At 40.8% G+C, this 18,548-nt stretch overlaps 1 protein-coding gene across 1 annotated transcript in view; it reads right to left on the bottom strand.

Annotated features, from left to right (window-relative positions):
• VWA5A (von Willebrand factor A domain containing 5A) overlaps positions 1 to 14,964 on the bottom strand; it is a 29,719-nt gene extending 14,755 nt beyond the window's left edge. The window contains exons 1-11 of the mRNA XM_002699100.6: positions 14,933 to 14,964; positions 13,916 to 13,960; positions 11,512 to 11,569; positions 11,206 to 11,408; positions 10,395 to 10,617; positions 10,098 to 10,273; positions 9,695 to 9,809; positions 5,018 to 5,187; positions 4,675 to 4,763; positions 3,890 to 4,034; positions 209 to 288 (exon numbers count right to left, since the gene is read on the bottom strand). Of these exons, the coding sequence (XP_002699146.2) occupies positions 209 to 288; positions 3,890 to 4,034; positions 4,675 to 4,763; positions 5,018 to 5,187; positions 9,695 to 9,809; positions 10,098 to 10,273; positions 10,395 to 10,617; positions 11,206 to 11,408; positions 11,512 to 11,554 (1,244 nt within the window). The 5' untranslated portion in view covers positions 11,555 to 11,569; positions 13,916 to 13,960; positions 14,933 to 14,964. The remainder of the gene's footprint in view (positions 1 to 208; positions 289 to 3,889; positions 4,035 to 4,674; positions 4,764 to 5,017; positions 5,188 to 9,694; positions 9,810 to 10,097; positions 10,274 to 10,394; positions 10,618 to 11,205; positions 11,409 to 11,511; positions 11,570 to 13,915; positions 13,961 to 14,932) is intronic.
• Positions 14,965 to 18,548: the final 3,584 nt, after the last annotated feature.

Below are 18,548 nucleotides of genomic sequence, written 5' to 3'. Positions count from 1 at the left end.
ACAAGATAACGATTTCATTGTGTTGTTGATATTATTTAGAAAACTACTTTTTTCTTTTAGTAGGAAGTAGATTAAATAGAAAAATATTTTCACTATTAAAACTAAAATACTTGAATCATTCTGTCGTCTGAAAGGAATATGAACACTGTTAATAGGTGGCACTAGATTGCATGTGACATTATGTGGGTCCAGGCACATTAAGTCATACCTGTGCCTTAGACGGTGGCTCTTAACTTCTCTAACGACAGTAAATGTATCAGTAACTTCTCCATCCGTAAAGACAAAAACCTGTAGAAAGAAAACATCCATCAAGTCTCTGAAGTATATTTAAAGACACCAGAACTTGCCCTTCAAAAACCTCAACTATTTCATTCCAGAGACTCATGTCACTTTAGACAGGTCAGTTCAGTTCAGTTCAGTTGCTCAGTCATGTCAGACTCTTTGCGACCCCATGAATCGCAGCACGCCAGGCCTCCCTGTCCATCACCAACTCCCAGAGTTCACCCAGACTCACGTCTGTCGAGTCAGTGATGCCATTCTCTGTCATCCCCTTCTCATCCTGCCCCTAATCCCTTCCAGCATCAGGGTCTTTTCCAGTGAGTCAACTCTTCACATGAGGTGGCCAAAGTACTGGAGTTTCAGCTTCAACATCACTCCTTACAATGAACACCGAGGACTGATCTCCTTTAGAATGGACTGGTTGGATCTCCTTGCAGTCCAAGGGACTCTCAAGAGTCTTCTCCAACACCACAGTAGAAAAGCATCAATTCTTCAGTGCTCAGCTTTCTTCATAGTCCAACTCTCACATCCATACATGACCACTGGAAAAACCATAGCCTTGACTAGACGGACCTTTGTTGGCAAAGTAATATGTCCGCTTTTCAATATACTATCTAGGTTGATCACAGCTTTCCTTTCAAGAAGTAAGCATCTTTTAATTTCATGGCTGATTTCACCATCGGCAGTGATTTTGAATCCCCAAAAAGTAAAGTCTGACACTGTTTCTGCTGTTTCCCCACCTATTTCCCATGAAGTGATAGGACCAGATGCCATGATCTTCGTTTTCTGAATGTTGAGCTTTAAGACAACTTTTTCACTCTCCTCTTTCACTTTCATCAACAGGCTTTTTAGTTCCTCTTCAATATTCCCATCTCTTTCAGAATTTTCCACAGTTTATTGTGATCCACACAGTCAAAGGCTTTGGCATAGTCAATAAAGCAGAAATAGATGTTTTTCTGGAACTCTCTTGATTTTTTGATGATCCAACAGATGTTGGCAATTTGATCTCTGGTTCCTCTGCCTTTTCTAAAACCAGCTTGAACATCTGGAAGTTCGCAGTCACATACTGCTGAAGCCTAGCTTAGAGAATTTTGAGCATTACTATACTAGCGTGTGAAATGAGTGCAATTGTGCAGTAGTTTGAGCATTCTTTGGCATTGCCTTTCTTTGGGACTGGAATGAAAACTGACCTTTTCCAGTCCTGTGGCCACTGCTGAGTTTTCCAAATTTGCTGGCATATTGAGTGCAGGATTTTCACAGCATCATCTTTCAGGATTTGAAAGAGCTCAACTGGAATTCCATCACCTCCACTAGCTTTGTTTGTAGTGATGTTTTCTAAGGCCCACTTGACTTCACATTCCAGGATGTCTGGCTCTAGAAGAGTGATCACACCATCGTGATTATCTTAGTCGTGAAGATCTTTTTTGTACAGTTTTTCTGTGTATTCTTGCCACCTCTTCTTAAAATCTTCTGCTTCTGTTAGGTCCATACCATTTCTGTCCTTTATTGAGCCCATCTTTGCATGAAATGTTCCCTTGGTATCCCTAATTTTCTTGAAGAGATCTCTAGTCTTTCCCATTCTGTTGTTTTCCTCTATTTTTTTGCATTGATCGCTGAGGAAGGCTTTCTTATCTCTTCTTGCTATTCTTTGGAACTCTGCATTCAGATGCTTATATCTGTCCTTTTCTCCTTTGCTTTTCACTTCTCTTCTTTTCACAGCTATTTGTAAGGCCTCCTCAGACAGCCATTTTGCTTTTTTGCATTTCTTTTCCAGGGGGATAGTCTTGATCCCTGTCTCCTGTACAATGTCACATAGTTCATCAGGCACTGTCTATCAGATATAGTCCCTTAAATCTATTTGTCACTTACACTGTATAATCATAAGGGATTTGATTTAGGTCATATCTGAATGGTCCAGTGGTTTTCCCCACTTTATTCAATTTAAGTCTGAATTTGGTAATAAGGAGTTCACAATCTGAGCCACAGTCAGCTCCCGGTCTTGTTTTTGCTGACTGTATACAGCTTCCCCATCTTTGGCTACAAAAAGATAATCAATCTGATTTCGGGGTTGACCACCTGGTGATGTCCATGTGTAGAGTCTTCTCTTATGTCGTTGGAAGATAGTGTTTGTTATGACCAGTGTATTCTCTTGGCAAAACTCTATTAGCCTTTGCCCTGCTTCATTCCGTACTCCAAGGCCAAATTTGCCTGTTACTCCAAGTGTTTCTTGACTTCCTACTTTTGCATTCCAGTTCCCTATAATGAAAAGGATATCTTTTTTGGGTGTTAGTTCAAAAAGGTCTTGTAAGTCTTCATAGAACCATTCAACAGCAGCTTTTCAGCGTTACTGGTTGGGGCATAGACTTGGATTACTGTGATATTGAATGGTTTGCCTTGGAAACGAACAGAGATCATTCTGTCATTTTTGAGATTGCATCCAAGTACTGCATTTCACTCTTTTGTTGACCATGATGGCTACTCCATTTCTTCTAAGAGATTCCTGCCCACAGTAGTAGATATAATGGTCATCTGAGTTAAATTCACCCATTCCAGTCCATTTTAGTTTGCTGATTCCTAGAATGTTGACGTTCACTCTTGCCATCTCCTGTTTGACCACTTCCAATTTGCCTTGATTCATGGACCTGACATTCCAGGTTCCTATGCAATATTGCTCTTTATAGCACTGGACCTTGCTTCTATCACCAGTCACATCCACAACTGGGTCTTGTTTTTTCTTTGGCTCCATCCCTTCATTCTTTCTGGAGTTACTTCTCCTCTAATCTCCAGTAGCATACTGGGCACCTACTGACCTGGGGAGTTCCTCTTTCAGTATCCTATCATTTTGCCTTTTCATACTATTCATGGGGTTCTCAAGGCAAGAATACTGAAGTGGTTTGCCATTCCCTTCTCCAGTGGACCACATTCTGTCAGACCTCTCCACCATGACCCACACAGCATGGCTTAGTTTCATTGAGTTAGACAAGGTGTGGTCCGTGTGATCAGATTGGCTAGTTTTTCTGTGATTATGGTTTTTGTGATTCAGACAGGTATGAGGTTCCTAATGTTCACATCCCTCACATGGTCTGATCAGAACCCTGAGAATATTCAGCATCTCCTCTGCTAGTTTCATGTAAGGCTTCTGTCGCACTTCCCAAAAGAGCTTCCTTCATCCATTGTCCATAGCATGGAGCTAAGGGAGAGGAATTCCATCAAATGCCTCATCTTAGTCTCTTTATTATGGGACATAAAGCTAAATTTTGTTGTTGTTGTTTAGTCATTAAGTCGTGTCCAACTCTTCTGTGACCGGGGATTATAGCCAGCCAGGCTCCTCTGTCTACAGGATTTCTCAGGCAAAGATACGGGAGTGGGTTGCTAATTCCATCTCCAGGGCATCTTCCTGACCCAGAGTTTGAACCCAAGTCTCCTGCATTAGCAGGCGGATTCTATACCACTGAGGCTCTACCACCAATGATTCTATACCATTTCACCCGGGAAGCCCACGGCTAAATGACTACCACTTTTCAACAATCCTGTGATGAAGCCCAGAGCTATGGATTCTTGAACAGGGATTCCATTCCATCCCTTTTTTGATCTCTGTTCCAACTCTTACCTGCAGGGGGTGGCCTGGGACAGAAGGCTGCTTGTAAATGTGTTGGAGTGCTGTCAAGATTTCCGTACCCCTGAGGTTAGCCCTCATAAGCTTAACTCTCCGCAGTGCCTCCTCCACGGTACTCTGAGCATACTTCACACTATTCCTGAGAAAAACAAACACTCCCCAGTGAAATGAAGGCTGGTGGACATAGCCCAGTATTAAGTCCCTGAATTGTAAACAACTTTAACTTGAAATCTCCAAAGCCAAAGTCAATTCTACAGCAACCCCTTTAACAATTTAGTCCTTTCTTTAAAGTAGCCTTTTTAAGATTTTTATTTATTTTTTAATTGATGGAAAATTGCGTTGATGTTGTGTTGGTTTCTGACATACAACATGAATCAGTCATAGTTTTATATATATATATCCCCTCCCTCTTAACCCTCCCTCCCCTGTCTCCATACCACCCATCACAGAGGCCAGGCTGGGCTCCCTGTGTTACATAGAAACTTCCCACTATCCATTTTACACGTGATGTTGTATATACTGTCAATGCTACTTTCTCAATTCATCCCTCCCTCACCTTCCCTCACTGTGTCCACAAATCTGTTCCCTACTAGGTTCATCAATATCATTTTTCTAGACTCCATATGTATCAATATATGATACTTGTTTATCTGACTTACTTTACTCAGTGTAAGGGGAGAGAGGAGTCACAACAACTGACTCAAATCTGTTCCTTTTCAGTAATATTTCATTGTATAAAGTAGCTTTTTGAATTCTCTATGGACTTTCTGGAAACTTACGGAAAGAATGCCTCATAAGTAGATCCAAATTCATAGATGTTGAAATAACAGCCTAGAGGCAAACTCTTCAGAAGCAAAATCAGTGTTTCCTGAAAGAAGACCATGTAAGAAGACAGTAAGAAAGGATCCTCTCAATCACATGACTCTGCTAATCTAACTCAGGAATGTGTCTTCACCCTTTCATTCCCCCAGACCCTTCTATTCCAAGGCTAACCTCAGAGTAGTCATGTTAACCGTAACTCAGATGGGGAACAGACCTATAGCTCCAATGGACCCTAATTTAATCCCCAAGATTCACTCCCACTTGAGCAAGTGACCAGGAAAAGAAAGAAACTACTTTTACCTTGGCTACATCTATGCGCAGCTGAGATTTACTCTGTTTACTTATGGGGCTCTGCATGCTTCCTGAGCAGTCCATGAGGAAGATAAATTCTCCGCAGGCAATTGATGGCTGAGCTTCTGGGATATTCGGGTAGAAAGTCACCATTGCAGCTGGATCTCCCAACACACCATCTACTCAGAAAGAATAAAGACGTGGTAAGAAAAAGGGAACTCAAGAATCAATTGTAGTGAGTTACCTAAGGAGCTAAGAAAACACAAATCTAAAACAGCTTAATCTTTATACCATATCTGCTGGCAAAGAGTTTGAGGTGAGTTACAAACATATAAAAGATACAGATGTGTTACAGATATGAAAGAGGGTAGAATTTACTATATACAAGCAATATTAAAATACTATATCTGGATGTAAATCGCCTAGCAGTTGGGAATGAAGTACATCGTTAAAATGTCCCAGGATTTGTCAGAGGAATCAAGCTAATTTATTTGATATCTTCACATCAAATCAAAGGGAAATTTATTTACATGGGGTCCTTAATTCTATTTTTTCTAAATAACTTTTTTATTTATTTTTGGCTGTGTGGGTCTTGGCTGCTGCACGTGGGCCTTCTCTAGTTGTGGTGCATGGACTTCTTGCAGTGGCTCCTTTTGTTGCCCAGCATGGGCTCTAGGGTGTGCAGGCCCAGTAGCTGCAGTTACCAGGCTCTAAAGCACAAGGTCAATAGCGTGGCAATAGCGTGGCACATGGGCTTAGTTGCTTTGTGGCTTGTGGAATCTTCCTGGACCAGGGATCAAACTGGTATCTTCTGATTGGCAGGTCGATTCTTTCACTGAGCCACCAGGGAAAAGAAACTTTTAGTCGCTGAGTTGTCTCCGACTCTATGCCACCCCATGGACTGTAACCTGCCAGGCTTCTCTGTCCATGGAATTCTCCAGGTGAGAATACTGGAGTGGGCTGTCATTTCCTTTTCCAGGGGATCTTCCCAACCAGGGATCGAACCCAGGTCTCCTGGCATTGCAGGCAGAGTCTTTACCATCTGAGCCCCCAGGAAAGCCTGTCCTTAATTCTTAATTACAGCTTTGAAAAAAAACAATGATGACTGTGTGGATAATTTTTATGCTGACAATTTACAAGAGCTGAGAGTGTAATGAGTGTCATACAGGACAAGGAAATCCATCTGTGCTTCAGTTGGGTACAAAGCACTTATGATACTCTCCAGAACAAAGAAAGAGAGGTACGTAAATGTGTGTTGCACTCTAATACTAGCATCATCCAAATAATGGTATGGAAGAGATCATGGGCGTCTAGCCTATGTTACCAAGTTGCAAAAGCCAGAGCTGTGATTCTATTTTGAGGAACAAGTGAAAACAGATACAGGAGATGAAATAAGAATGGGTGGGTTATACCAACTCTAGTTTTACTGTTCAGAGAATATAAAAAGACACAGAATTAAATTCCAGCATCCCATTTTTATAAAGTGATTCTAGGATTACAGTTTTAAATTATCAGTACCCCAGGATTCAGAATGTTAACAAGATCTGGTTCAGTTTAACCTCTTACCTCTGAGATATCTCAATAACCAAAATGGCTTCCAAATAAAATGGGTGTGGCTCAGCAAATACTTGATAAAGCACTGATTCAAAAATAACTTTTATACAATCCTGGATCTCTGGATATAAAGGAGTAGCTTTTTTTTTTTTTTTTTTAATGAGCAAGGTAGATTACTTTCCATTCTGAGAGACAACTCTTTACAGTGGGACTGGCACTGTACTAAGAGGTCAGAGAGGTTACCACAACAATGAAATGAGTCAATATATAACTTTAGAACAATGCCAGACACATAGGAAATACTATATATATATTTCATTTACCATTATTCTTTTGTCATGGCTCAAATTATTTTCATCTCCAGAGTCTCAAGTTCCTCTTTTTTAAATGAGGCATTTCAAATCCTAGCTCCTCTGCTTGCTATCCTGTTTCCTGTGAAATCAAAGTAGTAATACCTGCCTCAAGATTATTTTAAGAAACATGAGTAGAGTCATGGATGTAGAAAACAAACTTATGTCTACCAGGGGATAAGGTGGGGGAGATAGATAAACTGGGAGACTGGGATTGACACATACACACTACCATATATAAAATAGATGGCTAATAAGAACCTGCTGTATAGCACAGGGAAATGTGCTCAGTACTCTGTAATGGCCCATATGGGAAAAGAATCCAAAAAAAGAGTGTATATATGTGTATGTGTAACTGACTCACTTTGCTGTATACCTGAAACACAACATTGTAAATCAATTATACTCCAATAAAAAAATTTTTAAATATTATTTTAAGAGTTAAGTGAGGGAAGTCTGATGTAATACCCTTAAGGAACTCAGCCTATGGTTCAACTTAGATTAAGAATAGTTTTATAAAATTATTTATAAATTGTTTTATGTGATTATTTTTATTAAATTATACATCCTATTTTTTAAAATATCATGTTCTTAATATGGAAAGTACAGCCTATGCATTTCTGTCATCTAGTGGTATGCTTCATTTGGTCGAACTACAAACTGTTTTAGTGAGTCAACCAGTCAGTTGTCATTTGCTTCTTTGTATGGATGGAAATAGCATGTCATCTTGATCAAATACATGATCTAGAAAGCAAGATGTGAATGGCCCTGCTGGACGGGATTCTCTAGACTTGTAAAGCGTCCCCTGAAGTCCTCCTATGGCTAATAGAGCTTGCAAGAAGAGGGCTTGACATTTCAATCCTTACCACTTGAGATTCAACATCATAGAACTTTCTCCAGGGGATTAAAATAACTGAGTAAAGATGAGGTCCAGCTTCCCAGGTGGTTCATTAGTAAAGAATCCCTCTGTCAACACAGGAGTCATGGGTGGGTTCAATCCCTGGGTCAGGTAGATAGCTTGGAGAAGGAAATGAATTTCCCAGTATGCTTGCCCGGGAAATTCCATGAACAGAGGAGCCTGGCAGGCTACAGTCTCTGGGGTTGAAAAGAATCAGACACAACTGAGCATATGAGCATACACATACTCACCCAAAGACCAGGTCACTGTTGCAGGAGAATTTCAGGGGCACTCAAGGGGGAACTCCCCAAAAGGAAAGGACAAAGCCAGGCAACTAATGTACAAAGATGGAGCACAGGGCTTCCTGGAAGAGGAGCTGCTGTAGACCTCTTTGAGGTCCCTGCAATCCAGTGGCCTGGCAGCCCAAGAGGGCCCCACAGAACAAGAGATGGATATGGGTTATACCAGTTTATAAGGAAAAGTACACATATATTAAGAAAAATTTAGAAAATAAGATAAATTGCTATTAATATTTTTTAAAGATTTTTTTTTATATGGACCATTTTAAAGACTTTACTGAATTTGTTACAACATAGATTTTGTTTCATATTTTTGTTTTTGGGGCACGAGGCATGTAGGATCTTAGCTCCCTGACTAGGGGTCAAACCCACACCCCTTACATTGGAAGGCAAAGTCTTAATTACTAGACCACAAAGGAAGTCCCCCAAAGAAGACACATTAAAGAAATTACAATAATAATTTGTATATAATATATTATAATATAATAATAATAACTAAGCAGTAAGAAACTAAACATAGTCTTAGAAATTAAGTAACTAGGACAAGATGAAAAATATCTGCAGATGGATGGTGGTAATGGTTGAACAGCAAGGTGAATGTATGCAAGGCAATGGGATTTTATACTTAAAAATAGTTACAAAGGTAAAGTTGATTATATAAATTTACCACAAAAAAAAAAAAAAAAGAATTCCAGGTGAGATTACGTGAAGGTATATGAATCAAAACCAAGAGAAACTGTTAGATCTAAAAAGTAAACTTACTTTTAAACTAATCACAATTACTTCTTGCATACTTTCTCTGTTTTAAAATGGTTTTTCCCCATGCATAGATTATTTCCTAGTGGTAATCTACTTCTACAACTCATTTTTACTTTAACAATGTTTGGAAACCTTATTTGCATATTATTTCAATCTGTTGATGTGTATTATTTTAGTAGTTACATGGTAACTCATCAAATATACCTAGCATAGTGAATTTAACCACTGTAAGACATTTTGATTGCTTACCGGTCTTTGATATGATTAAATTAAAAGAGAAGAGAACTTTTCAATCCATATTTTTACTTATATTTAGATTTATTTTCATATGTAAGATTCCCAAACCTAGAATTACCAAAATAAACATTTATTTTGACGCTTATGGCCACATTTCCCCTCAAAAGCTTGATACCAAATTATTTTGGTTCAGGAAATCTCTGAGTACCAAATTCACCACACCTTTTAAAGCATCATTTGGAAATCTCTGATAACTTGAAAAGTGAAAATGTCACATTATTACTTTTATTTTTATTTGCCTTTGTAGAGACTGATCATCGTCACATGTTTGTAAACTAGTGTTTCCTCTGGGGAATTATTTGTTCATGTCCTCGGTTCAATTTTGTACTGATGTACTTAGATTTCCCTAAAAGATATAACCACAAGATATTCATTGAACTTAACCATTTCTTTCACATCATAATGTAAGCTGTTTCAATGTTTCACCCACTACTGGATAGAAGGCAATAAAACTGAGGATAATTTGAAGATAATTCCAAATCAGAAAGTTACTCCTCAGGAGGTAACCGCCGAGAGAGAAAGACAATACCTGACTTTGTGGGAGATTCTCCCATCTCCACGACTACACTAGGGGTGTGCACTGCTCTGTAGTAAATCAGGAACTCCACATCCCTATCAAACTTGTGTCCATCGGCCAAGGAAACCTGAATTGGGAACAGACAAAGATGCCATGTTAGGACTATCGCTGCCTCTGCCCAGGGCTGAGGTCAGTGCTGAGGGCTACAGGCTTCTTCCACGAAGGAGAACAACACAGAGCAGGAGCAAGAACAGAGAGAAGGCTAGGGAGATTAAAGGAGGGTGGTGAGGAGGAAGCACAGTGTGATCCCCTCTGGGTTAATAAGAAAAAATAAGGAGGAAGAAGTGAGTGAGGACCAAGGTCAGGATCTAAAGGAAAAGGGTACCAGTAATGATAATGCTCTCTTGTGAATTACCTGAGCAGAAGTCTTGTTATCTCCAAGGTACTCAATAGGACTCAAGGAGCAGTTGGATTGAATCCTGTCAATGCCATGCTGGGAACTGATGGTCGCCACCATGCTGATTGTGTAGGGCAGGTCCTCCAAAGAGACTACAGGAGTCTTCATATTAAGGCAACTGTCCTCGGAACATCCTAAAAAAAGTTATTTTAGTTCTGTGTTCCCTCCCACACTTTCTAGCACCCTACAGCCTTGAAGGGGTTTCCCCAATTACATCAACTCCCCCAGGAATATTTGGAGGGAGAGGAGACTGACCAGAGAGTTGATACCGAGGATTCAGGATAGCAGGGAGCACGTAGCGCAGAGCCCCGTCTGCTTCCAGGGGCAGCTCCTGCACATACTTCAAGGTGAGTTCTGCCTGCGACCCGGGGAGGAGGTTCCCCACGTTACAACAGAACACATCCCTGGAGCACATGTCCTCCTCTAACAGAAAGGCTTGGTGGCCACGGATGATGGCGTTCTCATAGTTGGTGTGTGCCTGAGGACAGAGAAAGAAAGCCAACACAGTCGGTGAAGGTACACAGGGTACAGAAGACAAAGACTAGCAGGGAGAAACGGTGACTGGTATTGCCAAGTTCACACCTGTACTTTGTTTTTAAATTGTATTATTTGCTTTTATTTTTGGTTTCAGTGGGTCTTTGTTGCCTGCTCGGGCTTTCTCTAATTGTGGTGAGTAGGGACTACTCTTCACTGTGGTGCTTGGGCTTCTCAGTGTGGTGGCTTCTCTTGTGGAGCACAGGCTCGCATGTGGGCTTCAGTACTTGCAGCTTATGGGCTTAGTTGCCCCGTGGCGTGTGGAATCTTCCCAGACCGGAGATTGAACCCATGACCGTGCACTGGCAAGCAGATTGTTATCCACTGTGCCGCCAGGGAAATCCCCACAGCTGTACCTTAAGTGACTCTTATTGACTTTCCCTCCAAATGATTTTAGGAAAATAGCAGTTAGAGGGGAATAGAGGAAAGAGCATTCAACATCAGCATTTTCTGTGAAGTTGCATTTGCTAGAGATCCTGAAGAGTATGCATTAGGGAAAGGAGGAAGGAGGTAATATACTTATCCTCAGTACCGTCATCTTGTCCTGTAATTCTGCTTTAATTTTCTTTCCATCCACCATGGCCTCGAAGCTGTAGACAGCTGAGTCTTCATCCATGGGGAATATAAAGAAAGCCTCCAAAGGAACTTCCTCCTCATTCTTGTAGTTTAAGGTTGCAGACACACCAGCCACAAACTCACAGATGGACAAGGTCACAGAGATGCTCTTCAGTGGCACTGGAGACAGACCAGAGTTCAAGAGTTCAACAGAATGTAATTGAATGCCTCCTGTAGGCCAGGTTAGGTACAAAGGCAAGTAAGAGTTATGAGTCAGACTTACCTGGCTTCTCCCGGGGGGTTAGGAGGCCTCCTGGGTGCACCATGGTGACACAGGGATACTGTGGAAAAAAACACATGATAAACAGAGTAACATGCTGGGAACTATTCACTCGAAAATGAAAGTGAAAGTCGCTCAGTCGTTTTTACTCTTTGTGACCCCATGGACTATATAATCCATGGAATTCTCCAGGCCAGAATACTGGAATGGGTAGCTGTTCTCTTCTCCAGGGGATCTTCCCAATCCAGGGATCGAACCCAGGTCTCCCGCATTGCAGGCTGATTCTTTATCAGATGAGCCACCAGACAAGCCCAATCACTCAAGTACCAGCATTATATTTGCTTCTCTCTGGCATAATGGTAGAGGAAGGAACCTAGAAAAAGACTGGATAGGTGAAAAGTTGCTAATAGTAAGAAAAGAGTCAGTTGCTCAGTTGTGTCTGACTCTTTGTGACCCCATGGACTGTAGTCCACCAGGCTGCTCTATCTATGGAACCCTTTAGGCAACCCCTTCTGGAGTGGGTTGCCATTCCCTTCTCCAGGGGATCTTCCTGACCCAGGAATGGAACCCAAGTCTTCTGCATTGCAGGCTGATTATCTACCATCTAAACCACTGGAGAAAACCCAGTAGTAAGGCTCCTTCTAAATGTCAGACCCAGGTGGGGAACCTGTAAGGTTCAATGCTGCTGCTGCTAAGTCGCTTCAGTCGTGTCTAACTCTGTGCAATCCCATAAACGGCAGCCCACCAGGCTTCCTCGTCCCTGGGATTCTCCAGGCAAGAACACTGAAGTGGGTTGCCATTTCCTTCTCCAGTGCATGAAAGTGAAAAATGAAAGTGAAGTTGCTCAGTCGTGGCCGACTCTAGCAACCCCATGGACTGCCGCCTACCAGGCTCCTCCGTCCATGGGATTTTTCAGGCAAAAGTACTGGAGTGGGGTGCCATTGCCTTGAGTATATACTAAATAGGAAATCTCTGAAAAACCCTGAGGCTTGTTCAAAGGCTAGCTCCAGTTTTTTCCAAAGCATATTTAATACACCACTTGTTAGATATATTGAATCAGTGTAATTAGTTTAACCCCTCTGAATCTCAGTATTCTCTTGCTAAAATGAAAACCATAATACCTGTATATCATATATGCACATATGAATTAGTATGTGTGAAGTTCCTAGAACAGTGCCTGACTTATAGGAAACAGTTAATCAATGTTAATAGACATAAGTATTGTTTCTATTATTCCTTTTACTACTATTAAATAGACCTCTGCTGTTACTTTGATCATGCTATTCAGACAAGTAGGAAGCTGCCAAATTCAAAATGGATCCCCTTACAATTTGGAGCAATTACCTTACAGCTTTTCTTTTGTGGCTCATCATTGAAATTGCTGATGGATTCTCCTGTTGATGATACATTTGTTTGTGTGTGTGTGGTTTGTACACGTTTGTGCCCAGTTGTGTCCGGTGCTTTGGACTGTAGCCCGCCAGGCTCCTCTGTCCATGGAATTTTCCAAGCAAGAATACTGGAGTGGGTTGCTATTTCCTTCTCCAGGGGATCTTCCCCACCCAAGGATCCTTGTCTCCTGCATCTCCTGAATTGATAGTGGTGATCCTTTATAACTGAGCCACCTGGGAATCACCTATTTGTTGTGTGTGTGTGTATATATATAGTATATATATATATGTGTATATATATATATATGTATATTACATGCTACATGTAGCATGTCCTCTATTTTAAATCAGGCCATTCTAAACATATCTTCCAAGTTTTACTATAACCTTAGACAACCATTTCATGTGACATGTTAACAAAGAAATCAATGTATTTACATATACTGTGATTTACATTATGATTCCTTTATGCAGAGAAGTAAGAGGTGGAGCTGGTTCTACCATTGAAGATGCCCTGGAACTTTTCTGAACCCAAGCATTTGTGAGATTGCCTGTAAGTATTCGAGGCCATCTATGCTCATCCCAATCACCATTTAAAATATATCACACACTATCCACAATCCAGAGCAAAGTCCAGATTGCCCCTCCAGATGATAGCAATCCTGTTTCTTATCATGGTGCCCCTCCTCAAAAATCAGAGCCAATAAAACAGGCTCTTCCTTCCGTATCTGTTTTTATTTTGAGGAACTGAGTAAAAACTGAGCATGGTAAAATAGCACACTATCTGACAGAGAAACACAGAGCGCAGTAGCAGCTGTGAGGGAGGAGAGGTTTCCAGGCAGACTCCTGACTGGGCTAAATTCCCTGGTAGAACAGGCTGGAGCTGGGGGCAGGAGGAATTTCTAACCACACCAGCAGGGAGCTTAAAGCAGGAGAAGGACACCGACACCGGGTACAACAGCTGAAGAAACTGCGTCAGATGTCAGGCCGCCCATGCTCCAAAATTAGGTAATACTCACCCAGGGTGGTTTTCAGATGGGGTGAGAGAAGCAGAGGGACGTCTCCTATAAAGAAAACAACACTATTTTCTGATTATGACCCCAGATCAAATCCCTCTTTGCCAGACATTTGATTTCCTGAACCCTCTCCCCTACCCTTCCCCAAATAAATGATGCTGCGTCAGAATTAGTTCTTCCTTCAAGAAGGCACTTCAGAAATGCACCCAGCAACAGGTAGGCAGACTGGCCACAGGGGCTGGCCAAGGTCAAAGCCTTGAATCCCAGGCAGCAGGGAGAGCAGAGGATGGCTCACTGAGCCGGGGGCGGGGGGCCTCATGCTAGGCGGACCCTCTGGAATGCAGGAGCCCCGGCAGAGCGGGGGCGGGAAGGAACAGCGGGCGGTGGCGCAGTGGGTCACACCCCTGCAGCCTGCTGCAGGGGAGAAGTGGAGAACCCGGAATCCGGGGGAGTGGGTGAAAGCGGGACTCCTCTAGAAACGGAGAGTGACTGAGTCCTTATTCAGTCCTAAAATTTCAGCATCCAAATACTAACGGAAGGGATCTGAATTTTTATATAGAAAGCTTTAGGGGCTGCAATACGACTGGGGAGGGGGTGGGGGGTGGGGGGGTGGGAGGACTTAGAGAGAGAGGGCTTGAAGCTCCATTTCCCCAGCATAAAATCACATAAAATTGACAAAGCATCAAGTGTCCACAGGAAACAAAGGAAGGAAGAAAGAACGAGAGAAGTTGACCAAAAGTAAAATGAAGTAAAAGAGAAGTGAAGTCGAAAGAGGGGTCTTGGGATTATCCGGAGATGGCTACATCCCCCTTCCACATTCAGCAAGATACCCCAGAACCACCAAACCCGCAGATACCCTCAAGGCATCGCACTCCAGGACTAAGTTCCCTACCCTGGGCTTGCAGTTAAAACGAGCCCCGAAAGATTTAAAGATGGGGAAAGGGAGTTGGAAGAGGCAGGTCTCAATCCTCAGGAGCAAGGGTGCCATTCAGCGCCGGCGCGGGCACCCTAGTCACTTACCTCCAGCTGTTCCCAGCACTCTGCGTCGCTGCAGGCAGAAAACAGCTGCAGACAGAATTTTCAGGAAGCCACGCCCCCTCCTAGGGACCGGATGTAAGGTAGTGACTACGTGACTAAGGGATCGATGGAAAATTCTTACACAGAATATTGAAAATTTCACTTCTCTCTGGTTCAAGTCCTCAACCCTGGAACGTTTGTTTTCTTTTCTTTTTCCTTTGTCTGGTCTCAATTAAGGAACAATCAGAGGAGAGGCACAGGGAAGGGATTTTTCCCTTCCCTGTAGTTAATGTAGTTAATGAAACTACATTAACATCAAAAATCACATGTTTTTGTAATAGACTGAATTAGCATTTCTTCATTCTTACTGTGCTAGGCACCAAACTATATTGGTTTTATATCATTGATTCATTTTTCATTTGAGTCGTTTGTTCCAAGATTGTATCCCCTCCTACAATATGTGGGGAAAATGAGGAGCCAAGGAAAGGCACCCACAGACCAAGTCTTTCAGTCATGAGTCACTTGTGGGTTTTTCATTCTGACTATAAAATCAAATGCTGGGGGCTAACAGTGCAAATAACTGAGAATATTTGTGCTCATTCAGGCCTTAGGTGCATTTTGGAATTCAAAAGCAATTTAGCAATTTAAAAGCTACATTTTTAAACATTTCCATGTACTACATACTACTATTAAAACTATGAGAATTGAAAAGTATTTTTTCAAAAGTGAAGTCTAGATCATGATTGCTCAATAGAAAGATAATGCAGGGTCTTCCCTGGTGGTCTAGTGGTTAAGACACCACCCTTCCAGTGTAAGATGTGCAGGTGTGATGTGCCAGGGCCGGGGAACTAAGATCCCACATACCACATGGCCAAAAAACTAAAAAGAAAAAAAAAATTAGAAAAGGAAAGATAATACAGTCACGTGAGTGATTATAATGTCCTAGAAGCCCATTTTTTAAAAGCAAAGAAAAAAAAAAGTAACTGAAATCAATTTAATGCTGTATTTAATATGGTATATACAAAAACTTCTATTTTAACATATAATGATGTAAAACTCCTTATGAAGCATTTTGCATTTTTGTGTACAAATTTTTGAAATTAATAATGTATTTATATTTACACTATACCTAAAATCATACTACATTGTAAATGCTCAGTGACCACACTTAGCTAGTGACTATAATATCCAACAGCACGGGTCTAGAATATAATTTTTTAAAAATCAAAGTTGACTGTCAAATAATTGCCCCCTTTTAAAGAAGGGAACCATTAACACAGAAGTGGCAGAAACAGCACTGAATGACGAGTTAAATACATTTTGTTTCAGTACACAGGGTACCGTCTGATCCATCAGAGAGGCTCTCTGAGCTCATGTTTTAACCTGTAAAAAATAAATAATAAATACTTCTAAGAATTGCCATACAAATTAAACAAGACATTTTGTGCATTGTCCATTGTGTATAAAAATATTTCTAGAATTAAATTTCTATTTTAGAGGCTGATGATGTCACACACTAATTCACACATTAGACACTATGTGACTTAACTAAGCATTAAGTGGACACTACACATCTGAGTTTAAGATAGGTGTCCACAGGCTCTTCTCTCCACTCCTATGGCTCGGTGGCCTGCAAACATCAGAACCTCTAGCTTACGGGAAAATCAGGAGTTAATTTAGAATCTTTTTGTTTTAATTCCTATATAACATGAACATTGTGACTATGAAACTCACCTTCCTCCTCTGAAACTAGCTGGGTATCTTTTCTTTCCCTAATCTCATCATTTTAAGAGGAAAGATGTCAGTTATTCCTTTTCATCTTTACATTAAGAAGAAGCAGGTTTAAATGAACGTGACTTCTGTTCTCAGTTCAAGTATTTTATGCCGAGAAATATAAAAGCAAGTGTCCCTCAAGGAATTCTGATTTCTGGGGTTTAGTGGCCTGAGTATTTGTAAGAATATATCCTCTAATATTCTTTTTACAAGTGGAAACCGTGTGATATCACATTTCCTGAACAATGCAATTAATATAGCCTAATATCAGATACATATTTAGAACACAATGATGAAGAAATAGAATGTGTAAAAGAAAGAATGTAATATTCTCTTAAGTATTTTAAACTATAGTGGTAGATTTCCAGTCATATTTTTTAAGTAAGACATGGATAAAGTTTTAATTTAAAAAATATAAGAATAATTCAAATATTACATAAATTTATTCCTACCCCAAAATTATATAACTATTCTTTCTCCCTTAAAAATTTTTGTTGACATGTAGTTAATTTGCAATGTTGTATCAGTTTCAAGTATACAGTAAAGTTATTTAGTTATATATATATATGTATGTATGCTTTCTTTTTCACATTGTTTTCCTTTATAAATTATTACAAGATATTGAATATTGAGTATAGGTCTCTGTGTTATATGGTAGGTCCTTGTTGTTCATCTATTTTTATATGTAATTCAGTTCAGTTCAGTTCAGTCGCTCAGTCGTGTCCGACTCTTTGCGACCCCATGAATCGCAGCACGCCAGGCCTCCCTGTCCATCACCAACTCCCGGAGTTCACTCAGACTCACATCCATCGAGTCAGTGGTGCCATCCAGCCATCTCATTCTCTGTCGTCCCCTTCTCCTCCTGCCCCCAATCCCTCCCAGCATCAGAGTCTTTTCCAATGAGTCAACTCTTCGCATGAGGTGGCCAAAGTACTGGAGTTTCAGCTTTAGCGTCATTCCTTCCAAAGAAATCCCAGGGCTGATCTCCTTCAGAATGGACTGGTTGGATCTCCTTGCAGTCCAAGGGACTCTCAAGAGTCTTCTCCAACACCACAGTTCAAAAGCATCAATTCTTTGGCACTCAGCCTTCTTCACAGTCCAACTCTCACATATATGTAGTAGTGGGTAGCTACTAATCCCAAACTCCTATTTTATCCCTCACTTTTCAAACCTTTGGTAACCATAAGTTTGTTTTCTATGCCTATTTCTGTTCTGTAAATGAGTTCATTTGTATAGTTGTTTTCGATTTCACATATAACTGATATCATATTTGTCTTTTTCTATTGGACTTTCTTCACTTAATATAATAATCTCTAAGACCATCCATGTTGCTGCAAATGGCATTTTTCATTCTTTTTTAATGTATGAGCAATATTCCATTGTATATATTATATATACCACATCTTCTTCATATAGTCATCTGACAATGGACATTTAGGTTGCTTCCATGTCTTTTTGTTGCTGTTGTTTAGTCACTAAATCATGTCTGACTCTTTTGTGACCCCATGGACTGTAGCCCGCCAGGCTCCTCTATCCATGGGATTTCCCAGGCAAGAATTCTAGAGCAGGTTGTCGTTTCCTCCTCCAGAGGATCTTCCTGACCCAGGAATCGAACCCACATCTCCTACTTGGCAGTGGAAATCTTTACCACTGAACCACGTCTTGGCTATTTTTAATAGTGCTACTATGAGCATGATGGTGCATGTATCTTTTCAAATTAGTTTTTGTCTTTTCTGAATATATGTCCAGGAGTGCAAAAAATTCAGTCACATAATTGTAAATGACAAATGATGGAATCTTTTAAATTTATTTATCAAGTATTTTGGAGGTTCTCTCACAGTCCAGT

This window comes from Bos taurus, chromosome 29 (genome assembly GCF_002263795.3).
Source record: "Bos taurus isolate L1 Dominette 01449 registration number 42190680 breed Hereford chromosome 29, ARS-UCD2.0, whole genome shotgun sequence".
NCBI classification, from domain to species: domain Eukaryota; kingdom Metazoa; phylum Chordata; class Mammalia; order Artiodactyla; family Bovidae; genus Bos; species Bos taurus.
This window is presented reverse-complemented; position numbering and strand designations above follow the sequence as displayed.